We start from the raw sequence: 26,653 nt of genomic DNA on the forward strand, positions 1-26,653 counted from the left end.
CACCTTGTTGTGCTTAGAAGTTATGATACCGCACTGGTGCTGGTCAGGTGTGTGGAAATCTCGCTGTCTACTTCGAAATCTCTCTCCATCTCTCTTCTTTACCTTTTGCCTCGATAGAGAATTTGCTGATACATACATTCCACTTTTGCTTTGATAGCAACCATCTTGACTGTTTTTACCTTGCTACCAAGGCTTACATATTGTGGGCCTAGGAGCTCACGCCTTTCGTACAACCAACTAGCTCGTGAAGTGGGGGGAGCATGGTCTCCCTCTCATTGCTGCCAGATCGCCTCCTCTTTTATATTATTTGATACTATTATCATATTATCGGCTATAGAGTTGCTCGTCTGTGTATAGGTTGATCCAAGTATAGAGAATCAAACCTATTCATTACCTCCTTTCGACCTGGGCTTCCTGGATCGTATCCTGCACCATCATCTCTTGTTGCTACGGGATTGTATGGACCTGTGTATACTTTCACTCACCGTATATACACGCGCGGGTGAATGAATTTCAACTTGACATATTGACAATATCAATCCACAAGAAGGTTTCCATTTCTACCGATTTCTTTTGGGTGATATATAGTATTTCTAAAGATTTTTCAGAATTCCCAAATTTTATTGGTCGTGATCTATAGTGATGGATGAACCGGGTACCTAGTGTAGTGGGGCGCATGCTCACCCTATTACCTGGTGTAGTGGGAAGCGCGCGCTGGCGGTCTGACATCGCAGACAAGTCGACGGGGGTGCTCAGTGCTCGGCGGGAACAGGGAAGCATGGAAAGCCCTAGGACGGGCGGAATAGGAAAGAAATACTGTTTGCCAGAGAGGTGTAGAATACTTGGATTGCTATGCTAGGAAAATGGTGCTAAAAATACCCCGGGATGCCTGAGGCGGAGCGCCTTCTTTTGGTGCATTATTTCCAATGCCATTGTTTTATGATTTGCTGCTTCTTTGTTAGTCATTAAGTTGGAAGATTGCATAGTCCTAGTACATCTCTTCGATTTATCATGTGGCTCCAAGTTCGCGCAGATAGTGCTTAACAGCAACAGAGAGGGGGACCATGTTCCCATGGGTACTACTCTATTTAGATTCCCTCCTGGGTTCACGAAGACTCTTTCTTCCCCCGTCCATAACCTGGTTAGAAGATCTCTCAAATCTACCTTCCTTGGAGAGTGCACATAGGCCTCTAACGATGAAATGTTCCCATTTTGACTGTAGTCACTAAATCTGGTAAAAGAAGCACAGTTGGAATACTCTTTGATCTCGTAGCACATGTCTGGACTTGCAAATTCTGTCGTAATATCTATGGATAGCGGTGTGTAGCACTGGCTTTAATAATACTGTAATAAAAAAAAGATTTATCCACTGAATGGCTCCACCTTAACTCATACTGCTATAAATAGGTAGCTTGAGATGGGCTCACTTTGATTTCCTCCACTCAGTATATTCCATCTCCACAGCCATTCCTCAAACATTTCGCGCACCATCCACCAATTCGGTTATGCTTATTTTCCACGAGTAACCTTCATCTGACTCGAAAATGATCAAAGCATTGGTGCTTTGGATGAAGAGGAATATGGGAAGTTCCACAGGCACACAAAATATCAGTACTGCGGTGAGCTCACTCCAGGATTGACTGAAATCCATCTTGCAAGGTACACTTGTAATAATTTGGTTTTACCAGGACGCTCCCCGAGAGAAAGCCCAAATTTCATGCCTCACCCGTGGCCCCAGAGAAAGAAATTCAGCATGCGACGAGGTTCCTCCAGGCTTGTCCGAGAATGACACTATGGTCCTGGCCAAGGTCAAACGCAGGGCCTACATGTTAGACTATGCTCTGTTCAACCTATGTGGAATTCATTTTGGCTGGGGCAGTGTCATTGGTCTCGTGCCGTTGTAAGTTGATCTATCAATTCTTCAACTTTGGAGAGCAACACCAACCACGAATACCATACAGAATTGGTGATTTCAGCGATTTTCTCCTCGCAACATTGGTCGTGAGAACTTGTGGAGAGATTGACGGCGGACTTCCCATAGCTCTACGGTTGAAGATGATAGGCAATATAGCCTTGGATCTCATCATTGGACTGACCCCATTCATTGGCGATCTTGCTGATGCGATCTACAAGGCCAACATGAGAAATGCTCACATTCTTGAATCCTACTTGCGTGAAAAAGTGGCCGAAAACGCTTAGTATCAAAGTGCATAATTGGAGCAAAGAGTTGATCTTCACACCATTCCTGTATGTACATACCAGGCACGATAGGAACAATGTACGAGTATCAAGTCCTGAGTCACAAACCATGCCAGCCCTGAGACCCCTCCCAAAACAGAGTTTGCTTGAACTTTTCGAAAAGACCATCACTTCAACGAATGCTTTGGTGTAGTTGCTGACTGTGAAGAGAAGATAAAGAGCTTGGCGACCGGCTGATGTATTCAAACAAGAAACAAATCGTTGAGAAAACAAAATATTCAGCCCGTTGGGGCAAGAAAGGACAATTACAGTAGCGACCGGTATCGCCTTCCATGTCGGGCACAGAGAGATCATCTTTCGAACCCTAATCACATGACCCTCTAATCCATATGTGGATAGCGCGTAAATAAGACGTTTTGTAGCAAATCAGGTAATAAATACCAGAAGCTTAAAGTACCGGTATGGGAGATACAAGGTCTAGAACTAGACGCGCTGGCTGATAATTGTGACTAAGCACCCACCGACAGGAGGGCACGACTGTCGGTGAGCCAAAGCCATTTCACAAACCAAAGCCATTTCACCAAAAAATCATAAAAATCAATTTTAAACCTATTTATCATCTACCATACCATCTCTATTTACCATAGAAAATAGCTCACTATCAGTATCAATATAGTTTTTACCCCCTGCTGCCTCTTCTTTTTCCTTGAGAGCTTCATTGGCGCGACGCCAATAGTCTGTAACTCGAGCAGTTCGTATATCGAATCGAATGTCCACTCTTGATTCATTTGTACAACGACGACGAATCTTCGAATTTCCTTGAATTGACGATAGAGGGGATTTGGAAGCTCCTTGAATTATACGTCGCGATTTTGGAACTGGATTTCGGTGATTTTGCATCTTTTTGATCGTCAAAGTTGCAAGGTTCAATTCTTGAATGGCTTGTTTACCACCAGAAATTGCTCAATTTATATGTTTTTGAACCTTTGGAAGATCCAATTTTTCTTCCTCAAACAAAGTATTAAGTTTATCTTCGATTTTGGAGAATCTTTGATGGGTATTTGGTGGTGAATTAGTTCGTGAGCTTGGAATCTCTGCGTCAGATAAACCCGATTCACCGTACGTTTGGAGAATTGGCTCATCTTCCCAATGAGGATCAATTGAATTAGTGACAATTTCGGGATTCCAAGGCCAAAAACCAGTATCGCGAAATGCTGATTTAATTGTTCGCGATTTAAAGGTGTCTTTGCGAACAGCTTTAATAATCCGAAGGAAATTTCGTTTATCGTCAACATCACCACCCCATCGTACAACCTCATTATTCATTCTCCTGAATTTTTGCTTGAGAATGGAAAAAGGTTTCCCATCAAGAGGTTGACATCGATGAGTTAACTTTGGAAGAAACCAATGAGGTAAGATATTAAAGTTTTGACAAATATGTTCAAACTCCGGAGTTCCATGAGAACCGTGGTTATCCATCAATAAAACCCTTGGTCTTCCCTTTTTAACTCGATTTTTCGTAGTAAAATGGAAATCCAAGAGCCATTGAATTGCAGTTTTGTCATTGGTCCATCCTTTAGTAGTTGGTTTGATGATTCGATAGTTTGAAGGGTCATCATCGCCATCGTACCAATCCTCCATTTGTTCAGAACCGCGAATTAAGAACCATGGATGTATAACCCAACCATCAGCTGAAATACACTCAATGCCAGTGATATTTTCGCCAATACCTCCGGTTCCAATTGTCTCCTCTTGACGAGAAGAAACAACGTTTTGTTGGGCTCTAATTCCTAATTGAAACCCAGTCTCATCCCAATTATATAGTTCATGAGCTTCAATTTCGTGGTCATCGAGAAATTTAGCCAAAACTTTATACCAATGAATCAATGCACCATGTGATTCGGCTTCAATTCTTGATTTCTCTATTGGCTTTTGCGTACGAAGGGTAATATGGGGAGGTAAACGTCGAATAAAATTGTAACCGTACATCTTGCTAACGCGTCGATCGGAACCGCAACTTTGTAAAATACGATTTGCGGCACCCTCAATATCCAAAGCAGTCGGAGCTGCATAGACAGAAATAAGGAGCTCAATCCAACGAAACAATGACTTTTCTTGCAAAGGATTTAATGCATTGTTGTGGGTTTTACGGCTTTTGGGAGTTGACCTTCCTTCCTTCCGGCTTCGAAGCTTCCACTTTGAAAGACCAAAATGGGTAGCTGCGGCATCGATACTGCGAAAATTTTTGGATTTATATGCATGGAGGGCGATAGAGAGCAGATTTTCTTCTTCTTCGGTAGAAAACGGCATCGTTTTGGTGTAGAAATTAGGGGTTGAAAATGAATTGATGGTTTTTTGGTGAAATGGCTTTGGTTTGTGAAATGGCTTTGGCTCACCGACAGTCGTGCCCTCCTGTCGGTGGGTGCTTAGTCACAATTACTTTCAGCCTGGAAGATTTGATGCAAAATGAGCAAACATAGGGTTCCTTGAACAGGCAATCTGCCAATAATTCCATCTCCACTGCACAAAATCCATTGGTTGTACGAGTATTATGCCTCAGCCTCACTTGTTAACCCCGCCCCTCCACTCATAAACTCTGGTGATTATTCCCAAGATCTGGGTCTCTATAACATTCTTGTCTGCCTTGTCTTTCCTATGAACTCACGGTAAGCTATTCGTTCTCAAGAGTCGACCATCATATATTTCAACATGGCAGCCAGGGCCCCTTTATCCAATGAAGATTACACGGTCGGATGGATATGCGCCTTACCCCTAGAGATGGCAGCCGCAAAGCTCATGTTGGACGCCATACACCCGAGTCTGCCTCGCCCACCGACAGATCAAAATACGTATATTCTGGGAAATATCGGGGATCACAAGATCGTTATTGCCTGTTTACCAAGTGGCGCATGTGACAATGTATCAGCTGCTACGGTAGCGATGCAGTTGCTCTCGAGTTTCCGCCGTATCCGGTTCGGTCTGATGGTCGGTATCGGTGGAGGTGTACCAAGCAGTAATGCAGATATTCGCCTGGGCGATATTGTGGTGAGCCAGCCAGCTGACACATACGGAGGTGTGATCCAATACGACCTGGGTAAAGCGTTAAGCGGCGGACAATTCCAGCGAACAGGGATGCTGAACCGGCCACCCAAGGTTCTATTGACTGCCCTCGCTACACTTCAGGCCCACCATATCACAAAAGATAGTCAAGTTCTTAAATTCATTTCTGACGCCCAAAATAAAACGACGTCGCGGACAGCTACTACAGACTTCAAACGACCAACCAAAGAGGATCTTTTATACCAAACAGATTATGACCACGGAGCATCTGATACATGTGTCAATTGTGATCAGTCTAAATTGACTCCACGGCCTCCACGAGACTATCAAGAACCAGTGATACACTATGGACTGATTGCATCTGCGAATCAGGTAGTTGAAAATGGCGCACAGCGAGATCAGCTGGCTCGAGACCTAGGGGTCCTCTGCGTAGAAATGGAAGCTGCGGGGCTTATGAATGACTTTCCATGCGCAGTCATTCGAGGCATTTGTGACTATGCGGACTCACACGAGAATAAGGAATGGCAAGGATATGCGGCAGCGGTGGCAGCGGCCTATGCAAAAGAGCTTGTCTTGCAGGTTCCAATTGATCAGATTGAAATTACGCCGCCAGCACGAGACATGCATGTCGACCCACGTCTGGTTTTGGATCTGCACGAATTAGCTACAAAAAAACGAAACATGAATGATGACGATTCAGAAGGATCATCACTCTGTTCGGATATCTCTGCAAGGAAAAAGCCTCGTCTGCATTTCTCTAGGTCCTCAGACCCCGAGGAAAGTGACTCAACCGACGGTGACGGTAACAGCATTTCCAATGAGAGCAATCAAGAGAATGTGCATAATATCTTAGAGCCTCCAGATGCTTCTCAGGGTACTGAAAGCTATGCTAGTGTTTCAGAAAGACCAACAGCTGAAGATTCAACAAGCGAAAACGGCTCATCTGATTGGTATGAATTCTCCTCGTTGGAAGACCTCTGTTCTAAAAACAACACCTAAAATGGAACTGACATCCCGGGACCTGATAGGACATCCTCGGAAGAGGAATAGCTCAGCTCGGAATTTTAGTTTCACTATGCAATTAATAGACGTTATACTGCATCTCCAGGGTAACAAGGGGGGTATGAACTGGTGGACATAACGAACGCCGTTGTTAATCGAAAGTGCTCGGTCTTATACTGGATGCGAAGCGCAGTATCGAGACGCAGACACTGGATCAATTGTCAATTCTATCCTTACAGTATATCGTCCTTACACCCGTGTATCTCTCTTTCAGACATATGATACAAGCATAGAAGCATACAGCCACATAATGGGAGACTGTTTGTCCTGTTCGCATGCCAATTCTCAACTGTTTTCTAATGTCCTACGATCAACTACAACTTACCGAGAAGGGCTAAGAGGCTACGATTGTAACCGTCGAATTCCAAATAAACTGAATACTTTCAGCATTGAAGACTGTCACCAGGATAAATTGATTTCATTGTTAGTGATTAGTTCATTATATGCACGATTCTCTACACTTGTGGCAGGAAGTAACTTCGCTACTCACCATACTATTTACATTGAAAATTTCGAACTTCTTCATTGCCTACATCTACGCAAATCATCGCTTCCAAGTGCTGAGTGAACCTGACTTGATGAACAATTGCATACATATTGGCATCTTTGCCTTTGGGAACTGGTGAATATATCGCTATTGTGTGATATATGATCATTCAGTTCCGGATCTCAAGCTTCCGGGGCATCATTCGGTCCATTATAATCTTTGCTTATGAGTTGCAATGATATGATGGTACTATATTCTCAAGGTTGTATCAATACATTAGAATAACATCAATTCTTTTGGTATTGTACCATTTGGTCTTGTGACGGATCCTCAAATACGCGCTGAACCATATATGGACTGGCACCGCATGTGATTTGGGGTTGAAAACACTCCTCTGTGTTGTCCAATATGGAAGGCGAAAGCGGTGGGCACTGTGCCTCTCAGCTTTGAAACGGGTCCCTCAGATACAGCTATAATCACATATGGATTAGTGCATCATGTGATGAAGGATTCAACGAATGTCCATGGGTGTTGAACAGAGAGAGGCCCAGAAGCTTCGATGCAAAATGAGCAAACATGGCGATCCTTAATTAAGTAATTGTGACTAAGCTCTCCACTTACACCCGTTCCCGTGTGTAGGTGAGCCACAACCTATTAACAAACCACAACCTGTTAACAAAAAAAAACAATATTTCAATTTCAAACCTATTTTTCAGCCACCATACCATCTAGATCTATGTATTTAAATAGCTCGCTATCAGCATCAAGATAATCTCTGCCTCCCAATGCCTCTTCTTTTTCTTTTAGAGCCTGATTGGCCCTGTGCCAGTAGTCTCGAATTCTTGCATCGCCACTCTCTCGCCGAATATCTATTTTTGATTCCATCGTACAGCGCCGAGAAACCCTCGAATTACCTGCAATTGATGATAATGGAGACTTGGATGCTCCTTTTATAAAGCGCTTAGACTTTTTAATAGGGATTTGGTGGCTTTGCATCTTTTTAATCGTTGATTTCGCAAGCTCTAGATCTTGGAGAGCCTGTTTACCACCTTGAATCGCACGATTTATATGCTTCTGAACCTTCGAAAGGTCTGGTTCATCATCCTCGAATATTGTACGAAGCTTATTTTCAATTTCCGAGAACCTCTGATCCGAATTTGGCGGTGAATTCGTGGCTGAACTAGGGAATTCTCGATCAGGTGAAGGTGTATAGCCATATATCTCGAGACTGGTTCGTCTTCCCAACCTGGATCAATTTGATCACATACAACATGTGAATCGACAGGTCAAATACCAGTGTCTCGGAATGATGATTTAATAGTTTTCGCTTTAAATGCATCTTTGCGAACTGATTTAATCAACTGAAGGAAGTGTCGCTTATCACTAACATCTCCACCCCATCGTACAATCTCATTGTTCTTCTTTCGGAATTTCTGCTTAAGGACTGAGAATGACTTATTATCAAGAGGCTGGCATCGATGTGTCATTTTCGGAATAAACCACCAAGGTATAATATTGTGGGTTTGGCAAATATGTTCGAATTCCGGGGTTCCATAGGAACCATGGTTATCCATTAACAAGACCCTAGGTCTATATTTAGCGACTCGTTTTCGAGTAGCATAATGGAAATCTAGTAGCCATTGAATCGCAGTTTTATCGTCTGTCCAGCCCTTGATTGTTGGCTTAATAACTCGGTAATGAGAAGGATTTTCGTCGCCGTCGTACCAATCTTCCATTTGTTCAGAACCGCGAATTAAAAACCATGGATGCATAGCCCAACCATCGGCTGAAATACATTCTATGCCGGTAATATTTTGGCCAATACCACCGGTTGCAATAGTCTCTTGTTCGCGGGTAGAAACGACGTTTTCCTTTGCTCCAATGCCTAGCTGAAAGCCAGTTTCATCCCAGTTGTATAGCTCGTGGGCTTGAATTTTATTCGTACGAAGGAATTGGTCGAAAACCTCATACCAATGAATTAATTCACTGTGTAATTCGGCTTCGAGTCTCGCTTTTTCCATCGGTTTTCGTGTCTGGAGGGTGATATGTGGTGGTGGGCGGCGTTTAATAAATCGGTAGCCATACATTTTACTAACTTCCCGGTCGGAACCGCAATGTTTTAAAATGCGATTTGCAGCACCCTCAATATCTAAAGGAGTCGGTGGTGTATATACTGAATTAAGGTGCTCAACCCAGCGAATAAGAGAGGCCTCTTGTGAGGGATCTAAGGCTTTTTGGGTGGCTGTACGGCCTTTTCCATTTGTCCTGCCGTCATTTCGGTTCCGAAGCTTCCACTTTGAGACGCCAAAATGAGAGGCTGCGGCCTGAATGCTAGAAAATTGGCCTGATTTATAGGCTTCGAGGGTATTTGAGAGAAGAATCTCTTCTTTTTGGGAGGAATTTGGCATTGTTTTGGCGGTAAAAAGTGAGTTTAAAAATTGAACGTTGAATTTTTTGTTAACAGGTTGTGGTTTGTTAAAGGTTGTGGCTCACCTACACACGGGAACGGGTGTAGGTGGAGAGCTTAGTCACAATTAACGTGTGACTAGTTAAATCGTGCCTATCTCCACTTTATGAGAATGATTGGCTGTGAGACGATGATGCTTCAGCCTCACTTTCCAACCCCGCTGCTCCCGACTTTGGCATTCCTTCCAGGACTAAGTTTTCGTGGTGATGTGATTATAGACATTGAAAACCCTCATGAGAAATCCATCTTTTAGTATCACGTGATATTATCATTATCTCACCCAACATGGCTGTCAGGACCACCCTATCTCATGACGATTACACGGTCGGATGGGTATGCGCCCTGCCGCTGGAGATGGCGGCTGCGAAACTGATGTTAGACGCAATCCATCCCAGCCTGCCGAGTCCATCAAACGATCAAAACAATTATATCCTTGGCAATATCGGGGAACACAACATTGTTCTTGCCTGCCTACCAGGTGGCGCATATGGTATTGTATCAGCTGCAACGGTAGCGATGCAGTTGCTATCTAGCTTCCACTCTATCCGATTTGGCCTGATGGTTGGTATTGGTGGAGGTGTACCAAGCAGCAGCGCAGACATTCGACTAGGTGACATCGTGGTGAGCCAGCCAGCGGACACGTCTGGAGGCGTGCTCCAATATGATCTCGGTAAAGCGTTGAGCGACGGTCGATTCGAGCGGACAGGGATGCTGAACAGGCCGCCCAAGGTCCTTCTGACTGCTCTCACTACACTCCAAGCCCACCACTTAACAGAAGAAAGTCGGGTTCTTGAATTTATCTCAGAAATTCAAGCCAAAATGCCTCCACGCAGAGCTGCAAATTTTACACGGCCCACTCAAGCGGACTGTCTTTATCAATCAGAATACAACCATGAAGGATCTGGTACATGTATCGATTGTGATCCATTCAAGCTGGTACTGCGGCTTCCACGAGATTATAAAGAACCAGTGATACACTATGGACTGATTGCATCCGCAAATCAGGTGGTGAAAGATGGCAGGCGGCGGGACGAGCTAGCTCGAGACCTAAGGGTTCTTTGTGTCGAAATGGAAGCTGCAGGGCTCATGAATGATTTTCCATGTCTAGTTATTCGGGGTATCTGTGACTATGCTGACTCGCATAAAAACAAGGAATGGCAAGGATATGCAGCAGCGGTGGCAGCAGCCTATGCCAAAGAACTTGTCTTGCTGGTTCCGACCGATCAGATAAACACTACTCCAACTGCGCGAGATACTCTAGCAGACTCTGGTGAGATATTCTATGTTTAACTTGTTTTACTCCTTGCCTAGTTCGAATGCATGACTAATTAAAGTTTGATGAGTGTAGTCGACCACCTCAAAATTCCTCTAGACCTTACCGCAGTGCCTGTGATTGGAAACTTCGTTGGACGGCAAGACGAGCTAGACAATCTGTGGCAATTTTTACAACCGACAGATTCACCATCACGGAAAGTTGCAATTCTTCACGGGCTTGGCGGTATGGGAAAGACGCAGCTAGCGATTCGCTTCGCGCGAAATCATAAAGATCAGTTTACGGCGATCTTCTGGCTAAGTGGCAAAGATCGAGATGCGCTCTTGCAATCGTTGAGCTCTGCTTTGAACCGGTTGCCGGGACAGGGTTGGGATAGTGAGGCGACTAATGACAGAGAAGTGAAGCAACGAGCCAAGCATATGTTACAGTGGCTAGCGTTGAATGGCAATTCACGCTGGCTGATTATTTTTGATAACATCGATCAATATTCCCCCTCTCACAGCCCTGCTATTGATGGATATGACATTGAGGAATTTTTCCCCAAGGCAGATCATGGTTCCATCCTGATCACTTCTCGACTTCAGAGGCTGACTGAGCTAGGGGAGTCGTTCCCGGTCCCCAGGCTTGACTGTCGTAACTCAATTCAACTACTCCTGCAAAGCATTGGTCAATCAGCAAGAAGCACCAGTAGCAAGGATGACAGCAATCCCGGTAATATGGCACCTATTGAATAGATGTTATAAAATATTACACCTTATGCTAACATGTATAGATGTCCTTACCCTTGCCAATCGTCTGGATGGACTGCCTTTAGCCATTGTTATCGCCGGGGCGTTTATGCGTGAAACTGGAACCAGCATCACTGAGTACTTGGAGTTCTACCGGGAATCTTGGTCTGACCTACAGCTCCAATCAAGTTCTGGACGCCAGTACCAGCAAGGCAATATGCTGCAAACATGGATGATCTCATATCTTGAGATCCAGAAGCGTGACCCAAGTGCAGCAGACCTCCTATTGCTACTTGCCCATTTTGATAACCGTGATATCTGGTACGAGTTAGTGGAGAGTGGCCGTCACAGCTCAAACGCCCCGGACTGGCTCAAAAAGGCCATATCAAGCGGACTCGCGTTCAAAATTTGTATGAGGTCTCTCATCGGATTCTCTCTTCTTGAGAGTAAGCAACAAGAAGGGAGCTATGCGATGCATCCAGTGGTACAGGATTGGTGCCTTCACATTTCCAACACAAACAAACATGTGAATTGGATGCAGCTTAATGAACTGGCACTGATATCTGTTGGATACTCTGTGCCGAGTGCAAGTGATAGGAATTATTTCGAGCTTCAGCAACGACTTCTTCCACACGCCAATTATGTTTGTCATCTAGATTGGTCAGATGACAATATTGGGTTATGGAGGGCATTCCATGGTATCGCGGATCTTTACTCTGATCAGTGCAAGCTGTGATCAGTGCAAGCTGCAGGAGGCAGAAGAGATGTACCAGCGAGCACTGGCAGGCAACAAGAAGGCTCTCGGTCCAGATCATACGTCTACTTTGAGTACAGTGAACAACCTTGGCCTTCTCTACTCTGATCAAGGGAAGCTGAAAGAGGCAAAAGAGATGTACCAGCGAGCACTGGCTGGCTATGAGAAAGCCGTTGGCCCAGATCATACATCTACCCTCGATACAGTCAATAACCTTGGTGTTCTCCACTCCAAACAAGGTAAACTGAAAGAGGCAGAAGAGATGTACCAGCGAGCGCTGGCTGGCTATGAGAAGGCCCTCGGTCCAGATCATATGTCCACTCTGAATACAGTCAACAACCTTGGCAATCTCTACTCTGATCAAGGGAAGCTGAAAGAGGCAAAAGAGATGTACCAGCGAGCACTAGCAGGCACGGAGAAAGCTCTCGGTCTAGATCATCCGTCTACTCTGAGTACAATGAACAACCTTGGTCTTCTCTACCAAAATCAAGGGAAGCTGAAAGAGGCAAAAGAGATGTACCAGCGAGCACTGCCAGGCTATGAGAAGGCCCTCGGTCCAGACCATCCGTCTACTCTGACTACAGTGAACAACCTTGGCCTTCTCTACTCCGATCAAGGGAAGCTGAAGGAGGCAGAAGAGATGTACCAGCGTGCACTGGTAGGCAAGGAGAAGGCCCTCGGTCCAGATCATACGTCCACTCTGGATACAGTCAACAACCTTGGCAGTCTCTATTCTGACCAAGGGAAGCTGAAAGAGGCAGAAGAGATGTGCCAGCGAGCACTAGCAGGCAAGGAGAAGGCTCTCGGTCCAGATCATACGTCCACTCTGGGTACAGTTAACAACCTTGGCCTTCTCTACAAAAATCAAGGGAAGCTGAAAGAGGCAGAAGGGATGTACCAGCGAGCACTATCAGGCAAGCAGAAGGCCCTCGGTCCAGATCATCCGTCTACCTTGAGTACAGTGAACAACCTTGGCCTTCTCTACTCTGATCAAGGGAAGCTGAAAGAGGCAGAAGAAATGTGCCAGCGAGCACTGGCTGGCTATGAGAAGGCCCTCGGTCCAGACCATCCGTCTACTCTGAGTACAATGAACATCCTCGGCCTTCTCTACAAAAATCAAGGAAAGCTGGGAAAGAGGCAGAAGAGATGTACCAGTGAGCTCTGAAAGTGGAGAAGTTGAACGCATTAACCATCGCAGACGGAAAATAGAGCCTAATCATCCTTTGTAATATCTTTTGCAAATGATTCCTTGTAAAGTGCTAGGGTAAATCCGACCTGCTCATCAATTGCATGTATTAATGCTTCAATGCTAACTGCGCATCGCCCCCGTCTTTTTTTTTTTTTTTATTCAATGAGTCTGTAGCTATTTTGCTATCATATGTATATTAGTTTCTAGAGATCAAGCTCTCGAGAGAGCTTTCGGTAGAACAGGACGATTATGCGAGGGTTGCAATGACGTGATGGTGAGTGTGGTATTGTCACTCAGAGCTGTAATAGTAAATTGGCATTTACAATACTTCGCTTTTTCTTCGTTTTGTATTATACCGTTCGGCCTTGTGACGGATGGTTCAATACGAGATTAACCAAATACGGCTTAGCAACTCATGTGACTAGGGTTTGAAAAAGCTACTCTGCGTTGTCCGACATGGAAGGCGAAAGCGGTCGTTACTGTAAGTGTGCAACTGCACTGTGCGTTAGTTGATATTGGTACATTTAGTGGTCCAGGGATGACGGAATGTCACGTTCAGTCATTGCGCCTTTGGGCCCAGTGGTTGGTATATCTGGGTACTGAGCTCTTACTATAACAAACACACACACAGAGAGAAGGCTATATATCTACCTTGGCGGTCACCTCATCTCATATCAGAGAGACAAGCAGTCTGCTATGAGCATAATAATGTCATGATCGCAATTTCAGATAACGGTAACCAACCTTGTGTAAGGTTATTTGATCTGGCTACTGCTGCTGGTGTTGGATATACCAAAGGCAATGTAGCATCACAGGGACTAGCTGCTAACATTAGCTTCTTGAACCTTGAGACCTAAAATCGTGCAGGCGTGCCTCGCAGGCGGCAATCAAAAACGGCCTGCGAGTTCTTTTTGGCGAATATGCTCCTCGCAAAGTCCATCCTAACTCGGCGGCACGTTCAAATGGCAGTGACTGCCTGAGCAGATAGCTCACGGCTCCCAGACCAAGAGTCAAAATGTAATACACCCACTCAACTGATCAATGTTAGAATCAATTACTCCTGGGTTCACCGCCGGGTTGTCATAATGGCTCACCTTCATGCTCTGGTTGCCAGCTCCAGTCTACAGGTGGGGGGCCAAGGTGGGCACGCAAGAGATCCTCCAAGAAAGTCCAAATAGCTGCCATATCTTGTATTTCTGTTATAGATAGCCCCGAGCCGTTTCCATATCCGAATGGGTCAGGGGGTAGACAGAGAAGCTCGCTGGTATCGTCCGTTGGTGTGAATGTTGCAGCAACCAAGTCTTTTGCACCAACAAAGCCACACAACCATCGTTGCTGGCCTCGAGCATCTTCTTCACATTCCTTCCCACAGCCGAAGATCCGGCAAAACGTCCAAACGCGCCAAAAGGCCCTATGTACGGATGCCCAACGTGGGCCGCCTAGTCTCCTCATCGCTTCGAGCACATCTTGTTCAGTGTGGGTCCTACCGGCGCATCGCTCTCTTATAAGACCTGTCAATTGCGCACAGACTGTCATCTCTTCTGCGTAGTGTCGGAGATAAGAATCAACACCCCAGCCCAAATGAGTACAGTCATCTGGCGCACGTCCTAATGATTCGTAGTATGCTTTTGTCCCAGGGATACCACTGTTGATGCTCATCTCCCGGAGTTCCCATTGCTCTGGTACAGACCTCTTAAGAGCTCTCTGTATCAGAGGCAATCCATTCAATTCGAAATCCCTCTGCAGTTCTGGGTGGAGTTCAACCAGCTCGAGTAGGCTCCCTACATCAGGGGAATCTTTTAGGCTTTGGGTTGTTGAGATCTTCAGCCTTTGGGTTGTTGAAATGCCTAGGGCAGACTCTGGACGGCTGTAAATTTGCTGCTTTCTCCACTGTTTTCTTTTCTCGAAATTGAGAGGCAGAGAGACCCACTTCTCTCTCTGTGCCGGAGCCGACTGAGAATTGTTCTTATCCTCATCTAGGCAATTAAATTCCGTCTTTGGAATCCGCGGTGGGAACCAGGCGATAATTTCTCTGTGTAACGATTCTTGTCGTTTGTTTAAACCCTGTGGTAAGTCCTTTCCGCCGCAGTACTCTAGCAACGGTAAAGCAGGGAGCGGCTTATTCTGATTCATCGTACAAAGAAGCACAAGCTCACAACTCCCTTTTTAGTCCACTTGTCACACGTTTTGTTGAATCCGGTGGTGAGCAATATGGGATATGCCTTTGGGCTTCAAAGCAAGAAGTGACAATCTTGCTCTACCTCAGGGCAGGAAATCCACGGGTGGTTGGATTGGACCAAAACCTTTGAGAGAGTGTAAATACAGATTTGATCATAACATCTCATGGAGCTATTACAGGAAGATACTTAGGCAATCCAATTATGATTGAAGTGTCACTTTTTGGTTCATATTTGGCACCTGTCGACAAAGGGGCTGGGATCCACCATTCTGATTATTGCTCTTTCTGAGCGCCAGTCTTATCCTACAACTGATTATGTATAACTTTGACCCTTTTTGTTCAGAGCGTGCACTCTGTCAAAAGCCTATGTGTGGCTTTGAAAGGATTGGGCACGTGATCTACATGTGATAAGTATACTGCTAAAGAGAAGAGCGCGATGGCAGTGTGGGTGGCATCGCAGGCAGGTTGGTATCGGTGATAGAGATTTCAAGGAATGAGCAGAGTGAGCAGAGTGAGCAAGGTGTATTCAGTGATAATCACGAATGCCGTAAATTGAGGGAAGAATAATGATTGATTCCCCATTTTGACAATTACAATATAGGGGATATTTATAAATGGTGCAGAGGGGCTTTTTCCCCTGCAATTTCAGACACACGTGTCGATTCAGCCACGTACAAGCAAGGGATGCCAAAAATGGGAGGAAAATCGGGAAGCCCAGTTCAAAGGGAGGGGGGAAATGGCTTCATTGTGTGAACTCAATACAATAGTTAGCAAGATGACAGCTGAAAACACAATAATAACATCAAGGAGAGGGAATTGAGGCAGCAACAATAACGGAAGTATTCCATATACGCACAAACTGCACTCGTTTTGGTCTTGGGCCCAGAATCCATTCACCGCCTGGCAAATCACTGATCGCACCAGTAGACCCGCGGGCGTAGTTCTCCCAGTACATTGTTTAACTAGTATTTCAAATCCTCAGAAAGGAGGCCACTTAGAGAAGCAAGAAGCGCCAATATAAAGTGGATTCTGATTATCAAATCAAAAGAACTAAGAGATGAGAGGGAGCTTAGCCTACGGCGGTCATCCGACTCTGTTAGAGCGCACCCACAAATACCAATTCAGGTTTATCAGAGTTGGTATCTGCACCTGGCTTTATTCCATCTTGGAAGAGATACTGCATATAGAGACCTCTTCTGTATGATTGGCGTGCCATGTTAGGAGAGTTTAAAAGAGACTTGATGGTTTGTTCGACATGCAAGATGAAGTTCAAGGCAGTGCTGAGAATCATATCATGGAGAGTGTGTATTTAAAGGACGTACATATAACGTAAGATCAACTAGCCTACTTCTCACATTCATTAGAATTTTGTCTATATAGATTTATCTCACAAGAGTTATGTAGGTGAAAAAACTTTTCGTATGTGCCACAATCCCATGGGAAGTACCTTATAATAAGGAGGCCCTGTACTTGCCATGACTCGCATCTAATCATTTTCAACTTATTCAGCTCAAATAAGCGTTTCGTTGCTCTGTACACCTATTTGCCCCCCATCTCAGGTTGCGCTCCCAAGTCTCTCCAATTCCCAATCCGCGCATCATGGCAGACACAAGCCCTCATGCCTCAGAGAAGATCGAACTCTCTACTCCGACAAAAATCCCACATTGGCGCATGATATTTGACCAGGGTGTTGTCACACAACAAATCCTCGACTACCCATACCCCGGCTCAGGAACGGATGAGGACCCATTTGTGGTGACTTGGATTGCGGATGACCCCCGAAACCCCATGAACTTCAGTGGTGTAAAGAAATGGACCTTGACCATGGTGGTAGCAACTGCAACTTTGGCGGTTTCCTTGGTTTCCTCCGCCTACACCGGTGGTATTCAGGAAATCATGGCCGACTTCGACATCGGGCAGGAACTTGCTACCCTCGGGGTTTCACTGTTTGTTATGGGTTTCGCGGTACGTTCCTGATCTCCGCGTTTGACTCCGCGTAGTGTTTTTTGAGGGTTTTAGAAAAACTAAACCTGGCGAATAGATTGGGCCCTTGCTTTGGGCCCCACTGAGTGAGCTCTTTGGTCGTCAGATCCTGTTCATCATCACCTACGCCGGTCTCACAGCTTTCAATGCCGGTGTCGCGGGCTCCAAGAATGTCTGGACTCTGATTATTCTCCGATTCTTCGCTGGCTCGTTCGGATCCTCGCCTCTGACCAATGCCGGTGGCGTCATCGCCGATATGTTCCCCGCCAAGCAGCGCGGTGTTGCCATGAGTCTGTTTGCCGGTGCCCCCTTTCTCGGCCCTGTGATCGGTCCCATTGCCGGTGGTTTCATCGGTATGAGCAATGGCGGCTGGCAGTGGGTGATGGGATTTCTTGCGGCGCTCTCTGGCGCTGTCTGGGTGATTGGCTCGCTGGTCATTCCCGAGACTTATGCACCCGTGCTTCTCCGCCGTCGTGCAGAGAAGCTGTCCAGGCTAACAGGTAAGATTTATCGCAGCAAGACCGAAATTGACCAGGGCAAGGTTTGTCTTAAGAGCTCATTCATGGTCTCACTCTCCCGTCCTTGGATCCTGTTGTTCTGCGAGCCTATTGTGTTCCTGTTGTCTTTCTACATGGCTGTCGTTTACGGTACCCTGTACATGATGTTTGCCGCTTTTCCCATCGTCTACCAGGAGCATCGTAGCTGGAGTCAGGGCTTCGGTGGTCTGGCCTTCCTCGGTATTATGGTCGGTATGCTAGCAGCCGTAGCATACTCGCTCTGGGACAACACACGCTACATCAAGACCTCTGAAGCCCACAATGGCTTCGCGCCGCCCGAAGCCCGTCTTCCACCCTGCCTCCTTGCATCTGCCACCATCCCGATCGGCCTGTTCTGGTTTGCCTGGACAAACTCTACCTCCATCCACTTCATGGTCAGTATCGCAGCCGGTGTCCCATTCGGTTTCGGAATGGTCCTGGTCTTCCTCAGCATCATGAACTATCTCATCGACGCCTACACCATCTTCGCCGCCTCCGTCTTGGCCGCCAACTCCGTTATCCGCTCCCTATTTGGTGCCGCCTTCCCCTTATTTACCACTTATATGTACGAAAGCCTCGGCATCCACTGGGCATCCAGCATTCCCGCTTTCCTGGCTCTTTTCTGCGTGCCATTCCCCTTCCTCTTCTACAAATTCGGTCCGGTCATTCGTACGCGCTGCAGGTTCGCTGCGCAGTCTGATGCCTTCATGCGTAAGATACAAGAACAATCAATTGCAGAGCCCGTTGAGGACGCGAAAGTCAACTACAATTGCATTGAGGCTCCTGGTGCCGAGAGCTCGCTGTCTAGTGAGTTTGAAGACAAGGTCAATGCGATTCCACCTCAGAGAATCCGTAGCCACGCTCCGTCGGCTACGTCGACTCACACAGTTTGCTCGCTGTATCGCTCTGTGACCTATGAGGGAAATCCTTATAATATTGACCGCGTCAACACATGCGAATCCTTCAAACATTAAGCTGCTGGGCATTTCTTTTGGCCCCCCTATCTAGCTCTTGAAGTCGCATTATGAAAAGCTTTGACTTCAATTATACATAGTTCATATTGCCCTCTCACATTGCACCCCAAAAAGGGAGATACCGGTTTACATGGGCATATAAAATTTGATTGGCAATTAAGCTTAGCTCACATTGGATAGATGTACTGGCTGATAGAGTCAGCCTCTGACTGGGGCTAAGGTGGGATCCCAACGCTGTGCGTATCCCGAATTGGAGAGGGCTTGGATATTGAATGACACCCATTTCATGTATTCAGTGTGTCATTTTCAATCATATACTGTTGGTACCCGCGACCAAATACATCCACACCACCACCACCACTGTCAGATGAAGAAAATATAGTCAGAATTCGTAAAATTTTACTAAAATCCCGAGACCATAAAAAATGCTCAGATGAGCTTTTCTAGCGGCGGCTTATTGGTCTACGTCGATGTTACGATTGAGGTTTTCTAACAGGGCAGGGTTACCATAAGGCGAATCACTGAAGCAGTATATTCAATTTTGTAGAACCGAAAATGGACAAGGAATAAGAAGAGGAGAGAGCGCGAGAGAGCCAGCTATCTAGTCCGGCCTGTCAACCACCACTGTCACCTGACCCCCCACTCCGACGAGATTGAAGCCAAATATAAGCCAAATGAGATACAAATGATGATCGAAATTCAACTATAAGTAGCACCATGATCACTCCTATTGTTGCAGCAATTACTTTGCTAGTATGCGTTCTCGAGCGGAGATAGAACGCCAAATTCAAACTCTCCATGACGAGAGAAACCATCTTCAATTAATAATTTCCATCTTGGATAATCATCAGCGACATCTTGAGGCCATAGAAAGATTCTGGGTGCGAGTGGGAAATCTATCCGCACGGAGCTGCAAAGCAAAGCAACTAAGCGCAGGGTCGGCAGTTCAATCTTGATTAGCTGCCCAGTTCTACATTCCCAATGCACTAATCATATCGTGTCCGGTTGAATGTATTTTTTCTCTATGAATGACTTGTATCGCAAGAGCTATGTATACAGATAAAATTTGTGCTGATGAAGTTGTCTCAAGGTAAAGGGTCGTATCTGCCCTTCCCCGAGAAAAGTATCTGACGATTGCTCCGGTCTTCCCTGGAGATCGAGCGAAACCTTGGGATCAATTTTTATCTAACATATGTACAGCATGGGAAGTAGATTTTGGTTTCAACCCAACTTTTTATTTTCGTAATAATAGCTCTATCGGTGCATAATGATTAGGTTTCCATATACGTTGCTCCCTTTGGTCGGCACCCGTGGGTGATCGGTTTGTCGGGCTCCCGGTAGATTGATACACGTAGACCCAGAGCTTTGCTTCCTTTCTCCTTTTCTATTTCTGCCCCCGAGGTGGTCTCCCACAATCTATCCATTATTCTACTTCCCTGTTTTATCGTCATTTTTTGGATCCGCGAATTTACAAGCCTACAATATAGAAGCGACGCCCACATGTTGAGACTCTGGTTAATTTGAGTATACCAGTATACATGTCGGAGCCTTGGGTACCCGGTTCTTTAGGCCCCGGAGCTTTCCACAGATTAGATAACGTAATTCGCTACCAAGCTGCGCAGCCCAGAACACATAGTGAAGGCGATGAATTACAACATGATATTTCCACAACGGTTCCAAGGTTGTCTCTATGAGTTTTTCCTTATAACCGAGTGCTTCCTATGTGGTCTTTAGCCCTGTTGGGTGGTCAGGTGACCCGGTGGACAGGACATAGATAGCTCGCTCTCTCTCTCTCTTCTCTTCCTTCCTTTTCCTCGTCCTGTTTTGTTTCAGCAAATCGATCTATTGCTATTCGCTACGCTCTATCGTAGATATCTTTGCTATCAAGCCCCTTGTCGGAGCTTAAGATAATTTTTGAGATTGATGTATACAGGTGACCGCGGGAGATACATGTGTTTTGGAGCTCTGCGATATATTTTTCAATACCGTAACAATGCAAGTTCCAAGTTTCCTGATTTATTCAAAGTTGATACATTACACTAAAGATGCTTATCGATTACGATGAGCGAGTGATGAAACTAAACAAGAACGTTGATTTTTTTTTTTTGAAATATCATGTTGCAAGGTATTGCTTTTACTATGTGTTCTGGGCTGCCCAGCTCGGCAGTGAATCACTTTAGCGTAGATTAAGAAACCTCTCTTTTTCTCCCTCATTCCTCTTCTTTTCTCCCAGTATTTTATTCACTCGTATACCTGGGCACGTCTGCTACTCGAATTTAGCCTAAAGTTAGTAGAATTGGAGATTAGTTCCCGCTCTGAACATACAGACACACTGAGCGGATTTAAGTCCATTGTGTCTTCAGTGGCGTGATGTGTTAACTGGATTTGAGCCTGTTACTCAAGTTAAATACTATGTTCAACTTCAAGGCTGGACTCAAGCCCGGTCGACCCATGAGTTAGGTGGTTGGGTGGTCAAGTTATCACTGATCTGGTTGACGGGGCTGATCTCTCATCTACTCTCTCGTTGGTATTCAAAGTCATACTAGGCGTACATATAAAGTACGATCAATCTGTGATAACAATAACAAGCGATCAATAAACACAGCACATACTACTGCAGACTTTGAATCCGGTGCCTCTTTCCGTCTTTTCCGAGTGTAGCTTATCAAACCTCCAAAAAGTATCTCACCATTTCTTTGAGGCTTTTCTGGTCATGTAATTCTGAATTCAATGTAGCACCCAAATTCGAGCAGTGAAATAAAGTGGAAGGTGATGCTAGATCAAAAATCACTCGTGGCAAATTCTCCTCCGAGACGTGAACACACATAGCATAGTGCTTCTACTATTGCCCGGGTGCCTTGTTGTGGTTTATGTTATTGTTATGTCATTGGAAATTTTTTGTCATCAGTGGGGACAATGCGCCAGTCTGAGACAAGCCCTTCTTTCGCTCCGAATCAGGATGGGTTTCCTGGATCTGCCCATTTTATGCTGATTTGATGGCAAGTCTTCTACAACTGTCTGCATTGACCCGTGTACTTCTGATGCTCCATTTCCATCAGTACATTTACGATTCTAACAAACCTCGGAAACGATCATTCCATACACGTCCCAAACTTAGCTTTGGTCCAATTCTAGGGCACAAGCACCGCCCGGAATCGTACTATAAATATGTGATCACTGAAGAGGTGCTACAGAGCTTTTTGTATGAAATTTCTCATCAATTCTCTTTAATGCCGCTACGGAGATCTACGAGAATCGGTGGACTTGAACCCCAAACTGGGTATCGTGGCAGCGGCAATCAGTCTTCGAAGCCTGAAGTCCACACAGACTGTTTTAAAATATGGCCGACCGGGGCACCTGTATTCATTGAGGTAGGCAAGAGAATGAGGGACGACAGGAAGGATGTGTTGGAAGAGACACTTGAGCGGACATTTGGTGAAACATCATCTCTTACAACCAAGACGCAAGACAACAGCAACACATACTTTCCTGGTGATGTTAAACGTCCCTCGATCAATCGAGGGAAACTGGCCCCAGGCCTCCGCTCGTTGAACCCAAAGGCAAATCCTGCGGCTGGGAAGAATTCCTGGGCATACCGTCAAACAGACGCCGACCCCGAAACAGCGGAACAGCTCCAAGACCTCAGTCAAATCCTCATGTCCACAAAAAAGACGATTAGTTGCGAACTGCTTCCAGGTATACACAGATTACAATCGCATCTTGAAAAAAGGGAGGATTAACTAGAACGTTGCGCTTACGATGTAGACTCTATTCTGGTTACATGGCATGCACCGTATGCTCACTACTCGAGTACTGTTATCCTATTCCATAGATTGAACACTTTCCAACAGTGACAGGAACATAGAATCCCGATTTATGATTCGATTATCTCCTATAAATGAGATTTATCTAGCGTTAGTGTCGGGGGTTTAGTGGTTTCCAAATTTGGTGGGCTCCGCAGCTAGATACATCTCTCCCTCTTCTTCTTTCCTCGGATCTCACAAAACAGACACGATCTGTGGTTCATATCATACATTCTTGCCCTTTGGCCGATATTTTCTGGGTCTTTTCCATGACCTTCGAGCAGCACGTATCATCGCCATCAAAGTCGAAGCCATCAGGACTTATTTTTAATTCCATTGACTGTTGATTTACGTTGTTTTTGGCATTGATACATTGCCCATCTATCTAGCTTTTATCATAAATTTCATAGTATTTTTTCGCAGGTAACAAGAGATAACATCAATACGAAGAGAGTCCAGCAAAAATAGGCCCAGAGATCCTTCTTGTACGGACTGTCCTTCTCTTGATCTGGTATTCGAAACTCTGTATTATGCTTCTTCATTTCTTCCGCGCTGATCTGTCCCAGCCCACTAAATTTCCAGCACCGCAGACACACTACTAGATCTCACCGCAGATATTCTGAAACTCTCAGTAAAGGCATCATCTGAGCGGAGTAAAAAAAGTCTCCTACCTGTCTTCTGATGTGGAAATCATGGTAGATTCCAAGCCAAAGGTCACGGTCGCGACAGTCGTCCACTTGGCCACTCGTTGCATTCAAACGACAAGAAGGCTTATGCTCATTCATAGCATTCGAAGGGAAATCAACCCAAGGCTATTCAGGTTCTGTCAGCATGATGAACCGAAGAGACTCTTTTCCGTGAGGTAGACTGAAAGTAGACAGACTTTTGGAACTGGCCAATCAGAGAAATGGACGGTCTTTGCTTCCATCAGAGCCTTCTGAGGACTCCAGACTTCCCGTGAGTTCCCAAGGTATCTGGTATGAATAGTCTCGCGGAACTCTCCTGTCAGCAAGGTATAGGGTCGATGGGGGAGGATGAGGGCGTGGTCTCTGTAGATAGTATTCACGATTTCCATATCGTAGTCTGATGGATTCGAGGATTCAATGGTAGCGACGATGCGGTCAAATTCAACTGTCGACGGCTCAATCAACATGAGATAGCTGGTCATGATGCGGTGATCGGGATCTAGCCAGTATGCTCGGGGTAGGGCCAGCGGGCACGAAGGCAGGAAGAATAGTTCGTCCATATGCTGATACCACACGTTAGTTCAACAACCTTGGATGCACCGCGTTGACCACTCCCTTGAGGCATACTTGTAGCATAGTCACATCCGAATCTAAGCTTAGAACTCGGTCGTATTGTGTTTGATTGAAAGCTAGAAGTTTCGTGAAGCTTTCCGACCAGGTGGCTAAGGCTGGGTTAGTTTATCAGCTTTCTCAAAATTGAATCAAACAGGACATACGGTCTCCTCCGTGTCTTCTTTGGATATGTGTGGGCACTAGCTTCACATTGTATTCATCGCGGGCCTGACGAAGTAATCGACTCTCTGCCCCGTCATCATTCTCGTCGGCCGAAAACCTGGACGGGTAAATCAGGAAACGATCAGCCCTGCTGTTTAAACGATGTAAGGTCTCGAAAATCATGACAGAGTTGCACAGGTAAGCAGTGTTGGTGGCATATTGCGAGTATGCAAAACGGGACCAATCCACCAAATCTTTGCTTCTACAGTGATTGGGATCCTCGCGATCAACCCTCATTGTTTGAAATCGATCGCATAATATGTTCCTCGTCTGAAGGACAAGAAGGACCAGTATTATAGTGAAACAAATTGCTCGCGAGGCACCATGCAAAGCTCGCAACATCATGCCAGACTTCGACTCCAAAGTGACCCAGCTAGAAGCGTGAATGCCTTGGAAAAGCCCAAGTATGTATCAGGAATTATACCAATAGCAGATATGTCGAAAATCACACCTTAACAAAGATAAAGAATCAACAAAGTTGAATGGAATGAACATAGACGATAGTTTTGCTGTGCTCGAACGGCAGAACGAAGAGACCTAAATAAATATGAACTGGACTAGGTTTTGTGGATGTGTGGATGTATGGATTTTACTATTTTATACCCACCTTTCGTAAGTCAGGTGATCTGCTCCATCGACTTCATCATACAAAGACTGCTTTTTCCTGATCTACTCACATCGTAGACCCCCGATCTGACATTACTCGTAGTCTCTCAATATCTAACAGCATATATTCTACGAGATTCCAACACGTTCCAGAACCATATAGAGTGGTAAACATGAGCACCGCCACTGTGTCTCACCTTTACTAGCTGGGCATATTGGAAGATTGCGATGGATCTGCATGAGTTTATTTCATCCTCTCCCAAGACTAAGTTCTTTACTTTCCCTATTTTCCCAGATCTTTTAAAATATATAGGAAGTGGGCTAATCACGCAAGCGAGTGAATCAATCTGAAGCACATAATTAATAAAAGAAATATAGAATTCCATACCAAGTTGATCGCTACCCAAACGACGATCTCCAGTTGATAGAGAAACTGTAGAGGACGCACGATAGATCATATATTGTGAGAGACGAGAAGAAAAGAAGAAAGAGAGAGAGAGAGAGAGAGAGACAGCTCTCGAACTAGTCTAGTTAGTTAAGTAACTACCATTTTCAATGGCCCAAAAGCTACATATGCTCCTACGTAACTCAGCCTGGGTGCAACGCCCCCACTAACCAGTAAGGAGCTTATGGCTTAGGTACCTTTGCGCTTTATTCAATTATATCGATACCGTGCCCAATAAGCTCATCAGCTTGGTATTCTGGTATTTCCGAGACAATATCCCAGAATCCTGAGAGCTCATCCATGCAAAGTTCCCGATGGACCCTAGCTAGGTTTTTCAACGACTCAAAGAAATACACGGTGTCTGTTTTAAGTTTGACCTCGATGCGATCCTCATTCGCATCACCACCCTTATTCGCGTCATCGTTCACACTAATCACTTCACCTAAATACTGCAAGGCATAAGACGGCACCGCTACCAAGCGGGTGGCTTTCTTTTGTTCCTGCTGCGGGATCTGTAGGCGGGTATCAGCGCAAGGGCTCTCTCGGAGGCGGACAAAGCACAAAAGATGACTTCTCCGGCCACCACCAGCATCTGCAGGAACCGGTAGGAGCGATAAAGCTCCGCGGGACAGTGAATGAGTGGCATACCTGAGGAACTTGCTTTTTATCATTCAACTCGAGAAGGTAAAAGTTGCAGCACCAGAAGGATCCGTTCGACAGACAATTGTTGGTCTTGGCAAATACCTTCTTGCCTTGAACGGGAACAATTGTGACCTCTAGTCCGTACTCTTCTTGAGTCTCGCGGATGATCGCATCATCTGGGGTTTCACCTGCATCGGCGGCGCCGCCTGGGCCAGCTAGGCTGTCTGTGGTGATAGTCAGCATGTAGCTCCTCGCACAGGAAAAAGCCTTACGTGGTCCGCCATAGATTTTCACCCCATCTTTGATCGTCTTTCTAGTTCGTTCATGCATGAGCATGTAGGGTTGGCCATTGACCAGGACGGGTATCAACCCCATTGTGCCTTTTTTCTGCGCGCCTTTTTTCTCCGTCGGTGAGGAAGAAATGGTGGACATGGTAGGCGGGCGGCTGACAGCAGCTTTGAGAACAGATGAGGGAATGATGACGAAATTCAAAGAGCAATGTAGTGATAGAGAGCGATGATTAAGAAGCCATGGAGGGAAAGGCGGTGTTTTATAGCCATGGAGTGATTAACGCGATATCATTGAGGGATTTACAGGGACAACGACCTACAGGAGAAGTAGCCTGGTAACCCATTAGGCTGTCTAGAGACCCACCATCCGAGTTCACCTGGTTCCTGAAGGACGGTCAGTCCTTGGCAGTACAGCCTCCTAATCTTTTCTAGGCCACAGTGGTCTCTCCGGTTTCC

At 45.6% G+C, this 26,653-nt stretch overlaps 7 protein-coding genes across 7 annotated transcripts; 4 read left to right on the top strand and 3 right to left on the bottom strand.

Moving 5' to 3' along the window:
- Window positions 1-1,544: 1,544 nt before the first annotated feature.
- N7506_005726 (DUF4112 domain-containing protein) lies at window positions 1,545-2,199 on the top strand (the record flags this gene model as incomplete). Its single annotated transcript, XM_056955019.1, has 3 exons — window positions 1,545-1,619; window positions 1,689-1,900; window positions 1,962-2,199. 3 exons carry the CDS (start codon window positions 1,545-1,547, stop codon window positions 2,197-2,199), a joined length of 525 nt encoding a protein of 174 aa, XP_056811996.1.
- Window positions 2,200-4,908: 2,709 nt separating this feature from the next.
- N7506_005727 (uncharacterized protein) lies at window positions 4,909-6,258 on the top strand (the record flags this gene model as incomplete). The annotated part of the gene is made up of 1 exon (XM_056955020.1): window positions 4,909-6,258. One exon carries the CDS (start codon window positions 4,909-4,911, stop codon window positions 6,256-6,258), a length of 1,350 nt encoding a protein of 449 aa, XP_056811997.1.
- Window positions 6,259-8,094: 1,836 nt separating this feature from the next.
- N7506_005728 (transposase) lies at window positions 8,095-9,216 on the bottom strand (the record flags this gene model as incomplete). Its single annotated transcript, XM_056955021.1, has 1 exon — window positions 8,095-9,216. One exon carries the CDS (start codon window positions 9,214-9,216, stop codon window positions 8,095-8,097), a length of 1,122 nt encoding a protein of 373 aa, XP_056811998.1.
- A 344-nt stretch (window positions 9,217-9,560) lies between these two features.
- N7506_005729 (uncharacterized protein) lies at window positions 9,561-13,195 on the top strand (the record flags this gene model as incomplete). The annotated part of the gene is made up of 4 exons (XM_056955022.1): window positions 9,561-10,545; window positions 10,624-11,259; window positions 11,321-11,919; window positions 12,017-13,195. The coding sequence occupies 4 exons, from the start codon at window positions 9,561-9,563 to the stop codon at window positions 13,193-13,195; spliced, it is 3,399 nt and encodes a 1,132-aa protein (XP_056811999.1).
- A 3,802-nt stretch (window positions 13,196-16,997) lies between these two features.
- N7506_005730 (MFS transporter) lies at window positions 16,998-18,891 on the top strand (the record flags this gene model as incomplete). The annotated part of the gene is made up of 2 exons (XM_056955023.1): window positions 16,998-17,363; window positions 17,440-18,891. 2 exons carry the CDS (start codon window positions 16,998-17,000, stop codon window positions 18,889-18,891), a joined length of 1,818 nt encoding a protein of 605 aa, XP_056812000.1.
- A 4,474-nt stretch (window positions 18,892-23,365) lies between these two features.
- On the bottom strand, window positions 23,366-24,556 carry N7506_005731 (uncharacterized protein; the record flags this gene model as incomplete). Its single annotated transcript, XM_056955024.1, has 4 exons — window positions 23,366-23,506; window positions 23,578-23,943; window positions 24,008-24,102; window positions 24,157-24,556. Coding segments are annotated over 4 exons (1,002 nt in total), but the record flags the coding sequence as incomplete, so codon positions are not given.
- Window positions 24,557-25,471: 915 nt separating this feature from the next.
- On the bottom strand, window positions 25,472-26,339 carry N7506_005732 (NUDIX hydrolase; the record flags this gene model as incomplete). Its single annotated transcript, XM_056955025.1, has 3 exons — window positions 25,472-25,777; window positions 25,914-26,131; window positions 26,180-26,339. The coding sequence occupies 3 exons, from the start codon at window positions 26,337-26,339 to the stop codon at window positions 25,472-25,474; spliced, it is 684 nt and encodes a 227-aa protein (XP_056812002.1).
- Between the last annotated feature and the right edge of the window lie 314 nt (window positions 26,340-26,653).

The sequence above is a fragment of the Penicillium brevicompactum genome, assembly GCF_028827555.1.
Source record: "Penicillium brevicompactum strain IBT 35665 chromosome Unknown utg000004l_segment0_segment0, whole genome shotgun sequence".
Classification (NCBI taxonomy): Eukaryota; Fungi; Ascomycota; class Eurotiomycetes; order Eurotiales; family Aspergillaceae; genus Penicillium; species Penicillium brevicompactum.